General features: G+C 44.8%; 1 protein-coding gene across 3 annotated transcripts in view; it reads right to left on the reverse strand.

Moving 5' to 3' along the window:
• Nucleotides 1–562: 562 nt before the first annotated feature.
• HYKK (hydroxylysine kinase) overlaps nucleotides 563–16924 on the reverse strand; it is a 270296-nt gene continuing 253934 nt past the window's right edge. For 2 of the 3 annotated variants that reach the window (XM_069222046.1, XM_069222045.1), the window contains exons 4-5: nucleotides 9307–9490; nucleotides 563–1943 (exon numbers count right to left, since the gene is read on the reverse strand). In XM_069222046.1, the coding sequence (XP_069078147.1) occupies nucleotides 1480–1943; nucleotides 9307–9490 (648 nt within the window). In that variant the 3' untranslated portion in view covers nucleotides 563–1479. Of the gene's footprint in view, nucleotides 1944–9274; nucleotides 9491–16924 lie in introns of all 3 variants that reach the window. The other variant, XM_069222047.1, reaches the window with a different exon arrangement.

Here is a 16924-nt window from a genome sequence, read left to right on the forward strand (position 1 = left end):
ACCGCTGTTGTGATTTGTGGATCGTAATCTGCTGGGAGGATTTTTGTAAGGCTGGCGGTGCTGGTGGTGGGACCTCCTATTTTCCGTCCTCCAGTGTCCTGGCGCTTTTGGGATTTTGGCTGTTTTTTGGCAGACTTCACAGTGTGACTCCTAATACGGTGGTCCGATTACCGCCAACATGGCAGTCTTTTGGCAGCCCCCAGCACGGCGGTCTTGCCAAAAGACCACCAAACTCATAATGACCCCCTTAGAGTTTTAGAACATAACAGCCAATTAGAGGAGTCCCCACCTTTAGGAAAAATATGTAGAGTGAGGCAAAAGGCAGCCCTAATTTACAAGGAAACTTAATCCACGTTGGTACCTGTGCTGTATTGTTTTGAAATTAAATATTTTAAATGCAAATAAAGTAATAAAATGAATAATCTCCAGACGGTGATGCTAAATTCAGGGCCGCTCAAAACAGCACATGGGTTTACCACATGACAAGACTGAAAAGGTTAAGGGGTAGAAAGAAGCTACCCCTAAATTGTTCTGCCAATGGAAGGATAACTCAAGTCATGTTTATGCTTTTTTTAATAATATATCATACATTAAAATAGTTGATTTTGTAAATGTAGATATCAACACATATAAACATATGATTTAAGAGGTAGAAGAAGCTTACACAGATATTCTGAAACTGCTTGATTGTGTTGTTGCAACTGACAAATAGACAATGCCAATTTACCAATCCATTTTCTAAATAGTGTTCTACAGCATTTCATGTAGAAGTATGATTCATAAAACTTTCACTGCTTTATCAAAACAGTTCCAAAATAAGACAGAGTATTATGGCTTGTCAGTGGACGTGTGCCCACGCTGAATACATTCACATATTATTAATTTCCACTCCGATTCAACACATCAATGCTTTCATTCCAGTTTCTAAGCAACATTTCTTTCTGGCCAATGGTGCTCCACTGGTGCTCCATACTCACATTTCCCTTAGCTGCCATTTTTGAGGAGCACCTGGATTCATTGCTATCCTACAGCCCTTCTTTGTGAGGATCAACAAAAATTATTGCCAAGGGGAGCATTTTTCCACATATATGGTGCAATTGTAACTCAAAGGCATAGGAGTGATTTACCTGAGCACCAGGTACATCACACAAAGTCACATTCATTTTTAGGCAAGGGGAGATTAAGTGATTTGCCCAGAATCAAAGGATGTCAAGCCCAGTTCTCAGTTCCAAAGTCGGAAGCTCTGACCTTAATACCAGATGCTATCCAAAGTCCTTTTGGCATGTAAAAATTATAATATATTCTTAAAGTGAAGACAACTACTCGACTATATTATTTGATAGCAGTGTTTACAGATAAATGTCCGCCAGCTTTTTAAAAAATCACTTATCGGATGAAATGTGATCTAAGGACATGGGGCACTATTACTTTTTTAGTAAAAGTATAAAACAGTATAAAACTACAACAATATTATTATATTTATTTACTCTCACTGTATGCCTTTGCAGTATCAAACCATATTTTCTCTACAGCCTCTTTGCCAACCTCTGCCATTGTCAACAGATGCTTCCAACCTGTTTTTGCTGTGGTCATCAGATATTCTTCATTCTCTGGGTGTTGACGAACACTATATTTGGCCATTACAAGTGATTGTACAAATCGGCCCATGACCAATATGAAAAGGGCATCTCTCTCCGCTGGATTCAGCGGCAATATACTTTCAAATCCAGCAAGAACATACCCGCCAGCCTTCAGTGGCTCTTGACTTTCGATCATCATGTACATGATTGATATTGCCACTTCAAATACATAATAACCATAGCTCATGTCGTTAAAGTCCAAAATACCAGAAATCCTATTGGTGTCTTGTATTTTGCCAAATGATTCCTTGCTCGTTTGCTGTAGTAAAATATTGTGGTCATTCAGATCGCCATGGTTTATGCCTAAAAGTGAAAAATAATAAAAATGTAATCACGCATTTAGAATATGCTCTGAAACAATGATCAATTGTTGAAAAACAATAACATAGAATATTGGCAAAAAGCACAAATGGAAATGTATTAGGTTGTGCTGTCTTAGCCAAATAATAATTATTTGTGTTGCGTAATAACAGAGTCTCAGCCAATTCAGTGGTCATCCTTCTTGAAAATGAAACAGTCCTTTTATATCATAGCTCACAAGAGCAAATAAACTACTGCAGTCATCACAGAATGGTACTAAAGTGGTTATTACTGTAGCTAATAATCACAGCCCCAGGCCCTCAATACGAGGCTGGCGGTCATCAGACCACCAGCCTCGCTATGATGGTCTTACCACTGCGGTAAAGACCATCACTTCACAAGTTGTGGGGTTTGGCAGAAGCCAAACCTCCACAACGCCACCTGGTCCGTCGGTGCAGTCGCACCAACGTGGCCGGAGGTGAGCAGCTCCAGCCGAGCAACAGGCCTCTGACTGCCGGCCGGATTACAAAACTGCAGACTGCCAGTCTTTCCGTGGCGGTCAGACCACCACGAAAATCCTGTCGGTAACGCACCCGGTGACAGGAATCCCCATTCCTGTTGCCAGCATACACATACACATGTCCCCACACCTCCATGCACCACCCACACACTTTCAAACATCCCCCCAACTGTACACATCCATCCAAAGACCCACACCGGCACTCACACTGACATACACATACACCCCCACTCACACATTTGCACCCCCCCCTGCTAACATTCACACCTACCCCCTCCACCACATTCATACACTCACCCGCTCTCCCCATTCACTCACACAAACACATGCACCCGCACACGCGCACCCACAAACACCTCCCACCTCCCCCATCCACAGTCATTCACACCCCTAGCCCCTTCACGCATGCATCCATTCACACACTCCCCCCTCCGCATACGCACACTTGCACACATGCACCACTACTCACTCGCAGACTCGCACACATGCACCCAACACTCCCCTCCCAACCCCGCCCCCTTTTTCGAACGATCACTTACCTTCTCCGTTGAGGAGGTCATCCAGGAGGGGATGGGTCCTGGCGTTTTTGCACCATCAGCACCACCACGCCAGCAAGACTCAACCAAGCCGTCTTACAGCTCGTAATACGGCGGGCAGAGTCTTGCTGCTGTGGCAGTGCTGCCGATAGAACCGCCTCTTCAGGAGTCGGACTTCCGCCTATAAATAGCGGAAGTCCTTCAATGACTCCAAATATGGCGGTCAGCAGACCGCCAGCACTGGTGGTCTGCTGGCTGCAGCGGCTTCAGTGGTCTTTGAAAAAGACAGCCAAAGTCATAATGCGGGCCCCAGTGTTTAAGAGTATAAATGGGTGCTATTGAGTGTAGAAACCTGCAACACCCTGCTGTGCATCTGATTTACTCTAGATCTGAACTGAGTGAGGACAAACACCTGGGATCTGTCAGTCAGGCAAGAAGAAAACAATTTCAATGGTGACCCTATCCATCCTACTGCTGGGGACTGGTCAGCACAAAACTGCATCAGCCAAGATCAGGCTGATTGCTTCACTTTGAGAAATATAGGTATCATTCTTGTACGTTTTGGCCCCGGGGTGGGCTCCCGGGGCCTAAAATGGCTTGAGAAGGAAGTCCTACAGCACTCTGCTCTGTAAAAAAAAAAAAAGGCCCTGGGGAATGGAGTCCCCAGAGTCAGACCCTGTGGCCAACCGACTGTCATGCATGGCTGAAGGCCGTATGCATCATGGGGTTGGCTGCCTTTGTGGGGGGAAGGGGTTTACCCATAGGGCTAATTACCCCACATATTACATCCCTTATTACGTCATTGATATCACTGCAGCATCTGTAGAAAAATTATTGATCAGAAAACTGCAAGGCAGGGGCGTGAGTTATAATTACCTTAGGTCATGAGTTGTAGTTACATGGGATAACTATAACTTGTGAATTTCAGTGTTTTTTTAGAGTTTAAACGTTATGCACCAGGTAGTAGTAAGGTGTAGAGCTAAAAATAAACTGCCCTAATCTATGCAACCAACATTCTTTTCATTTTTTGTTTTGTTTGTCGGCTGAGTCCTACTTGCACAAGTGTCTTCCAGTCCCACAACTGGCACGTATGTTCAGGCATGTAGTGCTGTGTTGCATTGTGAAGTCAGGAGTTTAAACAGATTCTCGAAATTACAGCTATCTGGTGAAGCGTTCAGTCCACAGCTATATTTTTGGTCCTTCTGAATTTCAAACATATAGGTTCTACAGTGCAATCATATGCATGCTGTACAATGCAGCACACATGCAAAGAGGGAAGAACAAGCAGAAATGAACACACTGTGGCCCTCACTTCGACCTTGGCGGTCTTTTTTAAAGACCGCCGAGGTACCGCCGTGCTGAAGACCGCCAGTGCAGGCGGTTTTCCGCGCAGCGTATTATGGCTGCTGGCAGCCCCCCGTCCTTTTTCGGACGGAGAGCCGCCAGCAGCCATACTGGCGGTCGGCGGGAAGTGGAGGCTGCTCCACCTCCACCACCCCGTCATCAGAACACCACCAACTGAATCACATCCCATGATTCGGCGTGGCGGTGTTCTGGTGACGGGGTGCTGGCAGCTCCCATGGATCCGGTCCCCTCCCGGAAGATCAACGGACAAGGTAAGTTGATCGACCGTTAGGGGAGGGGGGTGGGGGGGCATTGTGTGCGTGCATGGGGGTGTGCGTGTGAGTATGTAGAGGAGGTGTGTGAGTGCGTGTATGCATGCGGGGTGTGTGTTGTGTGTATAGGAAATGTGTGCGGGTCGGTCTGTGTGCATGTCTGTTTGTATGTGTGCGTGTAGGGGTGTGTGTATGTGCATGTTGGGGGTGGGAGGGGTCCTGCCACCTTTGGGTGGTGGCAGAGGGGTGGTGGGTGTGGGGGGAGGACTCGGGGTTGGAGACCCCAATCAGTGCCAGGGAAGGAATTCCTTGGCACTGATAGTGCCTACCGCCATGGATTTCGTAGCGGTCCCAAACCACCCGAAATCCATTGCGGTATGCAGGGTCCTGATACCGCCGGCGGTCTGGTGACGGCCGCCGGGCTGGAAACCGAAGTCTCCATCCCAGCGGTCGTCACCGTCCTGGCGGTCGGAGTGGAGAAGTGGCGGTAGACCATGGCTGTATAATTCAAAAAAAAATTCCGACGGCCTGTTGGCGGTGTTACCGCTACTTCTTCTTCGCCCACCAGGGTCGTAATGAGGGTCTGTGTGTTGTTATGCCTGCCTTGAGGAGGCACAGGATTTCAGTGCAAATCCCAGTCTACAATTATTTGTAGATAGGGATTTGCATCAAAACCCGTGGGTGGTTGCATGCTAAGACCCATGCATCATCCATGAAATGTCCCTTGATTCAAAGTAATGCAAGGCAGCACATTGAATAGCTTTGCATTACTTTGGGTTACAATTGTGTTGTAGATCCCACAGCACTTTGCATTGGATATGCAGAAAGAATAGCTCAAACCCAACCCAAAGTTTTCTAACTCTGGGTCTTGCTCCCAAGAAGCAAAGAAGTATAAAATCTGTCTCTTTTTTTGCTTAGGCAGGAAGTAGGTTAATGTCTCTCTATCTTGCATGTGGAGTGAACTCTAAATAGTAGCTAACCTGTTTGTAGTGACTATGGGCCGGATCAGGACTTCCAACAGGGATGTTGCCGCCACAGTGGCTACCTCCCCGCTGGACCGCCTCTCGCTAGGCTGTGGCCCCCTGCACCGGTCCTCCGCCAACCTTTTCATGGCTGTGTTTCATACCATGGTAAGCAATGCCTACTCACTATGTGCTATTCCAGTGACAGGGGAGCTGAGCTCTTCTCCTACACACAGCCCCTGTCCTTGCAGTGATTTCACCAGGTGCTATTCTGCACCATATTAAACTAAGCCCCTGTCTCTTGGCCCAGAAAAACTGTGCCTGGAAACACTGAGCTACTTGTAATAGCCATTGGTGATATCCCACCAAAAGGTACCTCTCTGGGTGGGACACAGCAATTTGTAACCAGGGCCTAAGTGGCAATTCATTCAAAACTACGTTTTACAGAGTGTATGTAATAAAATGTGACTTTTATAATTTCAAATACATACATGTCAAGTTGAAGTTGGCAAGGTAACTATTCTTCATTATTAGCTATGACAATCTTAAAAATGTAATATTTAAAATGTAATTTTTAAAATCTCTATTGTGCTTTATTTGTTACTTTTAAAAGGATGGGAGACTACCAGCCCTGCTACCCTCCTTAGCTGGTCACCAATGACCTGACTCTCCCACAGTCTTCTTTCATGTAGGAGATTTCGTCGATCCTTTACACTTGTAGTGTGTCACACTGCATCAGACACTCCCTTTCTCTTTTTTCACTGGGGGTCACCTTCCACCATGCACTTTCTCCTTTTCGTATGCCCCAATATATGCCCCACCCTTCCTTGTGCTGATAGTTCTCTTCCATAGTGGCCAGTCCCTCCCCTCCCCTTTCTCTTCTTGTTGTCCATGATCACTCCCTCAACCCTGCTTCCCAACTCTTCAGTTCTATTCAGCATTAGCCACCTTTGTTTGCAGAGCTCTGTTTCTTACTACCAGGATGTCCTGCATAGAACTGTTCTTTTTGGCCCCTCCCAGCCTTCTTTTCTGTCATTGCCATCTTTACAATGCCATCCAGTACTCTGTAAGGCGACACTGTAGGATCCATGTCTCTGTTTTTCTATTTTCTGTGATACATCATTTTGGACAGCTTTTTCATTTTTTACTTTTTTCACACAATTTTTTTCAAGGCATCACTGGTCATGATGGGATATCATATTTCTGCCTCTTGAAAAACTACACCTGATATTGACCACAATTTGAAATCTTACTGGATTGCAAAAGAGGTGAGATATTAGTAGTTAAAGAAAAAAATCATAAATATAATGATATGTAGCACTAAATTACAATGAAGGATGTATATATACCTGTAGATAACATTACATGACATTTGATGGGACGGCTTTAGTACTTGGTCTTCAGCCACTAAGACCTACTAAATGAGCAAATTTTAAGTCTATGATTTGATTGATTTTACCATACCAACTACTTAAGCACTTCCATTTCCTACTTTAAATACATGATGCCGGGGGTACTGAAGTTTCAGGCTGACTTGCAAAACAGCTCCGTCTTTTGGTAAATCCATCGTCAGCAGAATACCCATTGTGGAAAGGACTAGTCCTAGTGCATGAACCATTTTATGACAACACTGCAGTGTCCTTCTTTGACTTTGGGATACCTTTAGTGATTGAAGCCTATATAGGGAAAAACAGGCCCACGGCTTAGAAAAACAATGTTAACAACATTTCCACAGTGTTTCTGTCTCTTCAAATACAATAAATATAAGTTGTTGAGCATTTGCTTTGGAGACCACAAGCTAGTTCTATCAGATTCCTAAAACGCTGATCTGATTTCCTCAACCAGAAATGTCCTTAGAATTGAATGGTTGTCCAGCTTGGACCATTTGATCAATGTCAGGGCTGGATTGTCCATTCTGGCATTTTCACTACTAGTTGCAGACTTCTTTAAGAGCATTATGGGCTTCTATGGTCTCATTCTAATCCTGGTTCTGCAAACGTGGGGCTAGTTTGAATATTGTTTGCCAGGGATGATTATGTATATATTGGTATTTAAATAGCACAATCCTAGCTTGGAAACCAAGAAGCGCTGTACATTACATGGAGAGGAGAGGTTGGATACAACCAACAAAACTGTGTACATCTACTGAGGATTACATAAATACATTTTACATTTTTAGGCACAGGCAGATAAGATAGATGAAGAGATTTGCCCAGAGTTACATGATGTTGAGTCATGATTGGAAGTAGAAACTTAAGGGCGTGATTACGAGTTTGGTGGATGTACCGCCGCGGCAGCAGTCCCAAAACGACCACTGAGCCGGCAGTCTTCCACCCACCGTATTACTTTTTTCTGTTGTGTCGGGGGTCTCACAGCGGCGGTCTTCGAACGGATGTGGACAGTCGTGCTAGGAATCTCACTTTTTGAGATTCCTAGCACATTGCAAATACCTATGTCTATATGTACACAAAGCAAGTCTGTAAATACACACATTGTATTTCAACCATTGTAACAGGAATGACATGTACGACTGGCTTACCTTAAGAGTTGACCCTAGTGGTGTGGATTTTCTTTGTGGCTAAGTGTCTGCAGCAAAGGAAGGACCTTGATGAGGGGCTCCGTGATGGGAAGATGAGTGGAAACTGGACATAAGGTTGAGTACTTACCTTATTTCTCTTGTTTCCGCCAGATCGCGTATGGATGTCTTCCCACTACAGTTGATTTGGCAGTGAGCCACATCGTAATACCGCCAGCGGGAACAGTGGCTGGACTCCAGCTGTCAGCCGCTTCAGCCTGAGTCTTCCAACGATGCGGGCAGAAAGAGACTGGCAGTGGCATCGGGACCAAATCGATCTTTGGTCAGTGTCACCACATGCATCGTAATACGGCGGTCTGACCGCCAACGCTGCGGCAGTGATTTCAATGTCGCCGACACAACGGTACAAAGACCGCCAAACTCATAATCAGGCCCTAAGTCTCTAGGTTCCAAAGGTGGCAGCAGTATCCGCTAGGCAACACTTCCTATTCAGCTCTGCTTCATACAGTTTCCTAGTTCACAATTGTGTCACATTACAAAATAGAGGAGCTAATCAGATGCAAACGATATGAAAGAGTTGGACAATTGTCAAGGGCTTAGTAATTTGTAAAACCTATTTCCTTGTTCAAACTAAGAATTAGGTATGCCTTGCAGATATTACATTTCCTCTGTGGACAGCTTCACAATGTCTACACTAAAATAACTGTAGTGTTAAAAATGTTCAATATTTGGGTCTACACAGTTAAATCAAACAAGAGCTCCTCAGCCGTATGAAATCTCTATTTTACTAAGAGTTCAGAAAAGTTGCTAAGTTTTTCTCTTACAAACCTAATTTCAATACTGTGAATACTCATTTGTTCTGAATCGTTTCTGCATGTGAATTTTCAAGTTAAAATCAAGACTTTCATGCGTCTTTTCAGCTCGTTTTTGAGGGAAAAAGTCACCAACATCCACACAATTTCAAAGTTGATAGGAAGGCAGTTTTAAAGTTAACGAGCAAAAAAGGCATATGCAACAAGAATGGAAATATTGCCAGTTTGCGAAGAAAAACTATACCAGCTCATAAATACAGGAAAAGCAGGAAGTACTGCGGAAAGCGGGTAGGCAAATAACAAGGATCTCGTCTAATAAAAACTTCCCAGCCCCCCTGCATTTTACACTTACAATGTATCCGACAAGCAGTTTTCTGTACTCACTTCTGCGAAAATCACCAAGTTTTGGAAGGATACTTTTTTCAAACTCCAGAATAGTTTGTTCCACAACCTCTCTTGGTCTCTGCTGATCCACAGCAAACATCATTTGCTTTAGCAAAGGCACATGCGATAGGTTCCAGATGAAGGGGCCACGATCCAGAGTGTTTATCTTTGGATGACTGAACTTCTGTGGTAGTTGAAATGGAGACCAATAATTTCTATATTGTAAAGTGGTAATCAAAACATTGCAATATGAATAAACCCCAACGTTTTTTAACTGCAGAAAATTCTTTATACCACAGAAACATTGTGTAATGCTGCGTAATTGAAATGAGGCTCCTTTGTGCGAGTCATTATGTGTGTATGATGCAGGGGGGAGCAAGATTTGACACCGACTAGAGAGGGAAACGTCCTTAACAACGTGTCCTTAAGAATTCTGAAGTTTCCCACACAAGCGTAACCACGCTTAGCTGAACAACGCATGGCTTTTTCTGTGTTGTTAAGGCACAGAAAAAGCCATGCAATGTTTGGGAGAGGACGCAGAGGATGCGGTGAGGTAAGTTGGGATGGGGGGTGGATTAAGGGATTGGTGTGCGTGGGGGGTCGGGGCAGGCTATTTTTTTATAAGGGGCGGGTGGGGGTCGGGTATTTTTTTTTCAGGGTGGGGTGGGGGGTTTGGGTATTTTTTAATTCAGGGTTTAGGGTGGGGGGTGGTATAGTTTATTTTTAAATGGGTGGGGAAGGTTTAAGGAAGGGCGCAAGAGGAGGGAGGAGAAAAGAGGAGGAAGGATCGGGAGAGGACGCAGTGAGGTAAGTAGGGTTGAGATAGGGTTGATGGGTAGTTTTTAGCGGTAGGGTGGATTTAGGGCTTGGGGAGTGGGCGGTGTTGGGGTACTTTAGTTTTTAGGGGCAGGGGTGGGGGGATCAAGGTATTCATTTTTTTAGGGCTCAGGGTGGGTGGGGGTATCAGGGTAATTTAGTTTTATGGAGAGGGTAGCGGGGGTCCGGATAGTTTTTTTTAGGGCTTAGGGTGGATAGTGGGGCCAGGGTAGTTTGCTTATTACGGGGGAAGGTTTTAGGGCTCAGGGCGGGTGAGGATGTCGGGGTAGTTTCGTTTTTTTAGGGGTGGGGTAGTTTTTGTTTGTTTGGTTCAGGGCAGGTGCGGGGTCGGGTAGTTTACTTTTTAGGGGCAGGGGTGGGGGGTCTGGGTAGTTAGTTTTTTTTTAGGGCCCAGGGTGGGTAGGGATGTCGGGGTAATTTAGTTTTTAGGAGTGGGGGGTCGGTAGATTTTTTTAGGGCTCAGGGCGGGTGGGGGGTTAGGGCAGTTTACTTTTTTGGGGCTGGGTGGAGGTCGGGATAGTTTATTTTGGGCTCAGGGCAGGTGGGGGGTGTCAGGGCAGTTAAATTTTATGGGGCAGGGGTGGGGAGTCGATGTAGTCTTTGTTTAGGGTTCCGGGCAGGTGGGGAGATGGAGTACTTTAGTTTATAGGGGCGGGGGTTAGGACAGTATTTGATTAGCGCTCAGGGCGGTTGGGGAGGTCAGAGTAGGTTAGGTATTAGGGGTGGGGTAGTTTTGGGCCTCAGGGCGGGTGGAGGAGGTTGCATGACAGAACCTTTACTAGGCATGCTTTAGAACGAAATTTGTTATAAAGGCATGCGTCGTAAAGGCATACATGGAAATAACGCATTCGTGGTTCTGACCGCATTGTGAAAGGCATGGGTTGTTCCAGCATACTGGTTACATCATATAACCGACCAGAGACAATATGAACAAAATCTATGTGATGTGATAAAGAAGTATTAACAACCTAAGAGCATCCGTCACCAGATGACTTACCCTGGCTCCTTGACCATATAATTTGTAAATTTACTGATGAACTCGATCTAGTGTGCCCTTTAAAATCTGAAATCATAAACTCTGGAATAGAAATTACATGAGTGGGCCAAAGATTAAGCAAAATTTGGTGATGTGCTGGTCGGGTATTTAGTGTATCATGCCCAAGACCTGTTGATTTTGCTAAAACTATATGTGTGAAACATTTAAAGGGGCTTTCAGCCACCTCTCTTCATTCATTGCTCTGTTGTTGTGTAATTCACATTTTGCTTCCACCCACTAAGCATTCCCACTTTCTTAAAGGCAAGAGGATGGCAGACAATGGCAGAACCATTAGCTTTTTTAGGTCTGTGTTATCCAAGACCTTTTGATTTTACTAAAATTATATGTACAATATATTTACTTATAGGTGGTTTCAGCAACAATTCATACATTTGTGTGCTTTCTTAAGACCAAAAAACATTTTTGGCTTTAGTCAATGTTTTTTGTTTTAGAATGACAAACACCCGGTAGCTTCCTGAACAATAAGGTTGTGCACAAGCCATGACAAAACTAAACAATAATTGTGAAACCATGGCAAATGCCAGACCTGTGCTTGTTTTAATACGAATGCATTCTCAAATCCATTTCGGGAGGACACATTTTGAAGTAAAAAGATAGCATACAAATTGTGCATGAGGTCACCAGCAGCTGTTCGTGTTCTGTTTGTTCACACTGTTCCTGTGCCCCTGCATGACATTTCAATTACAAATGACATCTCAATTACACAAGATAGAATCTTGAGTATTTCTTGTAGGAAGCATAATGCCAGAGATCACATGAGATTAAGCAGGCGTAATCTAAATTTTGTCTTGGCCTAATATGTAACAGAACGTATACATTCTGGAAAAATAACAGTCATGGAAGAACGACTGAAGGAAAATGGAAAAAAAACCCTGGGCTGCAAGCTGATGCCATAGGATACAGATAGATCTGAAAATAAATATCTCCCTTTCAGCACTGTTGAGGCAGAAACCTCCACCAATAAACTGCCTATGAGCTAAAGAGAACTAGTGGCCACCCACGAGTCACAGTCTGTTCTGATTCTCTCTTAGAATGTCAGAACATTGATAGCAAATATAAACTAACATAAATATTGTGGAATAAAATAATTAATAAAAATATTGCTCTTTTGGATATAGATTTTTCTATTAATAATTGCAAGGGGGCAATAATTGTGCCAACGATATTTAGGATACCACATTTTTGTCAGACAATATTTAGCCCATGATATTCTGGTACCATACGTCTACCTAAGGGTCTCTTGCTGCTGAAGAGAAAAATATATCCCATGGAAGACATGGAAGACATGACCTTAAAGATCTCAACTAGTGGATGAACTACATATAGCATAGTTTTCAAGTAGGCCCAAGAAATAAAGCTCTTAGTTGTCTTGTTCAACAAAATCATGGAAGAATGCAAACTTCCAGTTCATTTACAAAAACTGTGATCATCAATTTTCTGAAGAAAGACAGACCTGGCTCTCATCATCCTACCAGCTTACTGAATATTGATTATAAACTCTTTGCTAAAATAATTGCAACCAGGTTAGTCCCCTTAGCATCAAGTATTGTCCATTTAGACCAAAGTGGATTCTTTCCAGGTTAATTCCATCTACTACCAATGCTTTACATGTGGCAGTTATCATGCTTGACGCCAAAAAGACTCTCGATTTAGTGCAATGGAAAGTCTTATTTGCCATCCTAATGACTTTTGGTTTCCCTCCTAAACTTTTTGAACTATTAGAAAAGCTGTATCAGAAGGCTTAAGCAAAAAATCATAATTAATTCCCCAAAACTAGGCCATCTTTCCATTCAAAGAAGCACAAGACAAAGATGTCCTATGTCACCTATTTTGTTTGCTCTGTTTATCGAACCTTTGTCCACAGGTTTGAGGCAAGACCCACAGATTTGGTCCTCCATGCAGGGAGCACCCGAGATAAAACTATCTGCAGATTACATGATTCGGTATCAGGCCGCCGAGGAGCAAAATATAACGAATACATTGGCCAAAATCCAGGAATTCACCAATATAGGGGGCTACAAAATAAATGATGCCAAATCAGAACCTCTTCTCTTCAACAGTTCACCCATGGTTCTGCATTCCACTATTCGTCAGCAGTTTTCCAGAACTTACCTGATTAGATATCTAGGTTTTATGTTACAATTTATTTTTTGCTGATTTGTATATATTAAATTGCTCCACTACTTTCAACAAAGTACAAGACTTACTCCACTAGTGGCTCTCTTTGCCCCTTACTGTAACTGGCTGTGTAGCCTTGATTGATTAAAATGGCAATTCTTCCACTATTTATTTTTTCAAATATTATGATTAAAATCCCTCATTTTTATTTTTATGAAATTTACTCCATGCTTTGTCTTATTTTTATAGCAGGGGAAGAAAGCACGTACCAAGCTGACGACTCTACAGCTGAATTCCAAAGATGGGGGACTAGCTCTCCCGTATTTGAAAAACTATTATGAAGCATCATTCTTAGATTGACTGGTCCATGCAGGAAATACAACAAATTTATCAGATTAATTCTACCTCCATCTGATGTGAGGCAGATTCCCAGCTTCCTGTCTTTTTAAAAATGCCAAGACAACTCAAACGTACAAGATACAATCTACCCTTTTGTCGTGGCATTTAGGTTTACACAGTCTAAAGCCAAACTTCAACTTCCTTTGACTCATCCTTTTATTTGTCTGTGGGACTGCCCTCGGCTGGGGTTGCAACTGGGGACTGCAGCCATTAGAGAATAGGAAAGGGTGGGATTCTGTCAGCTTTGTGACTATATGGTATAGAAAACATTGATATCAGCTCATCACCAGTGTAACCATCACCCCTCTCCCCCGTCGCGTATTATGCTACTTGCAAATCCCTAACGTGATATCAATAACCTAATACCGCTATTAAAGAAGATATCAGTCATGCCTATTTCAAGGTTGGCCTTACTGGGATAGGGAACTGGTATAGTTTATTATCCCAAAAGCTATGTGAGATTGTGTTTCCCCCTTACTGGGTCAATGTTCTGGCCCTCACAGATGGTAAATTTAATAAGCGGACATGGCTTTGGTATAACCAAATGACCAGTAAAGCTGCTCGAGGTGCAAATTTCAAAAGAATGGCTGGATGTTTTATCTTACCCCCTCTAGACTGCAAAAAATGACTCCTTCCATGTCCGCAGCATGCTTTAGATGTGGTCAGTAGAAGGGCGAGTGGCCACACATTTGTTTAACGTGCCCCCCTCTCCAGCTGTTCTGGGAAGAGAGATATGGCTCCATTAGCGATAAACTTCAAAGATGAAGTGGGTTAGGCGTTATGAACCTAGGGTCAGCGACCCTTGACCCAAGGGTAGGTCGCTCCCCCTGCCGCTGCAGCTCCTCCAGGTTCCTGAGTTCCTGAGACCCACCCCACAGTAAGTACCCCCCACCTCCCAGCCCCTCGTTCTGCCCTGCGCTACTCACCCTCTCTCCTGCTCCTGCTTCTTTTCCTCTTTCCTTCTTCTCTGTTCTTCCTCCTCGCTTCTCGTCTGTATTCTTCTTCTGTACTCCTCTTCTCCCCGTCTTCTCTCCTCTTCTCTTCTTCCTCATCTTCAGCTGTGGTATTCTGCACCCTGTTTCTTCGTTTTTTGTATCTCCCTCCGTGTTCTTCTGTGTTCTTCTGTGTTCCTCTGTCTTCTTCTGTCTTCCTCTGTCTTCCTCTGTCTTCCTCTGTCTTCTTCTGTCTTCCTCTGTGTTTTTCTGTCTTCCTCGGTGTTCTTCTGTCTCCCTCTGTGTTCTTCTGTATTCTTCTCTGTTCTTCTGTCTTCTTCTGTCTTCTTCTGTCTTCCTCTGTCTTCTTCTGTATTCTTCTGTGTTCTTCTGTATTCTTCTCTGTTCTTCTGTACTCCTCTCTGTTCTTCTGTGTTCTTCTGTGTGTCTTCTGCTCTTCCGGTCTTCTGCTCTTCCGGTCTTCAGTCCTTCCGGTCTTCTGCTCTTCTGTTCTTCTTTTCTTCTGTTCTTCTTTTCTTCTTGTCTTCTTGTCTTCTTGTCTTCTGCCTTCGGCTCTTCTGCCTCCTCCGTCCTCTTCTCCCCGCGCCTGCCCTCCTGCTCCTGCCTCATCCCCCTCCCCCACTCGCATCCCCCCCTCTATCTCCCCTATCTAACCCGTTCACTTTCTACCTCCCTCACTCCTCCTATCTACCTATCTCTCCATCTCTCTATCCCACTATCCAACTCCCTCACTCTCCACCTCCTCCTATCTTCCTATCTTCCTATCTCTCTATCTTTTTCCCTATCTATCGATTTCTCTATCTACCTTTTCTCTCTACCTATTTCTCTATCTCTCCCCCCCTCCCGCCACCCCCTCTATTATCTATCTTCCTATCCCCTCACTCTACCTCTCACCCACCTCTACAACCCCCCCTCCCCTATCTTCACAACCCTACACCTATCTTTCTCCCTAATCTCCTAAACCTCCTAACACTCTCCCCCCTCCACCCTTAAACCCCCCTCCCCCAGCTCTTCTCACTCTACCTGTCCCCCCCCTCCCTCGCGCTTTCCCGCCGCGACCTCCTGCACGCCCCCGCCCCCCAGCTCCCATTCGCCCCCAGCTGACCCCTCCCCCCCCTCCTACCTCATATGGCGGCCGCTGCGCGACAGTGGTAGCGACCTTTGACCCAAGGGTAGGTTGCTCCCCCTGCCGCTGCAGCTCCTCCAGGTTCCTGAGTTCCTGAGACCCACCCCACAGTAAGTACCTCCCAGCCCCTCGTTCTGCCCCGCGCTACTCACCCTCTCTCCTGTTCCTGCTTCTTTTCCTCTTTCCTTCTTCTCTGTTCTTCCTCCTCGCTCCTCGTCTGTATTCTTCTTCTGTACTCCTCTTCTCCCCGTCTTCTCTCCTCTTCTCTTCTTCCTCATCTTCTGCTGTGGTATTCTGCACCCTGTTTCTTCGTTTTTTGTATCTCCCTCCGTGTTCTTCTGTGTTCTTCTGTGTTCCTCTGTCTTCTTCTGTCTTCCTCTGTCTTCCTCTGTCTTCGTCTGTCTTCCTCTGTGTTTTTCTGTCTTCCTCGGTGTTCTTCTGTCTCCCTCTGTGTTCTTCTGTATTCTTCTCTGTTCTTCTGTCTTCTTCTGTCTTCTTCTGTCTTCCTCTGTCTTCTTCTGTATTCTTCTGTGTTCTTCTGTATTCTTCTCTGTTCTTCTGTACTCCTCTCTGTTCTTCTGTGTTCTTCTGTGTTCTTCTGTGTGTCTTCTGCTCTTCCGGTCTTCTGCTCTTCCGGTCTTCAGTCCTTCCGGTCTTCTGCTCTTCTGTTCTTCTTTACTTCTGTTCTTCTTTTCTTCTTGTCTTCTTGTCTTCTGCCTTCGGCTCTTCTGCCTCCTCCGTCCTCTTCTCCCCGCGCCTGCCCTCCTGCTCCTGCCTCATCCCCCTCCCCCACTCGCATCCCCCCCTCTATCTCCCCTATCTAACCCGTTCACTTTCTACCTCCCTCACTCCTCCTATCTACCTATCTCTCCATCTCTCTATCCCACTATCCAACTCCCTCACTCTCCACCTCCTCCTATCTTCCTATCTTCCTATCTCTCTATCTTTTTCCCTATCTATCGATTTCTCTATCTACCTTTTCTCTCTACCTATTTCTCTATCTCTCCCCCCCTCCCGCCACCCCCTCTATTACCTATCTTCCTATCCCCTCACTCTACCTCTCACCCTCACCCACCTCTACAACCCCCCTCCCCTATCTTCACAACCCTACACCTATCTTTCTCCCTA

Source organism: Pleurodeles waltl, chromosome 3_1, assembly GCF_031143425.1.
Source record: "Pleurodeles waltl isolate 20211129_DDA chromosome 3_1, aPleWal1.hap1.20221129, whole genome shotgun sequence".
Classification (NCBI taxonomy): domain Eukaryota; kingdom Metazoa; phylum Chordata; class Amphibia; order Caudata; family Salamandridae; genus Pleurodeles; species Pleurodeles waltl.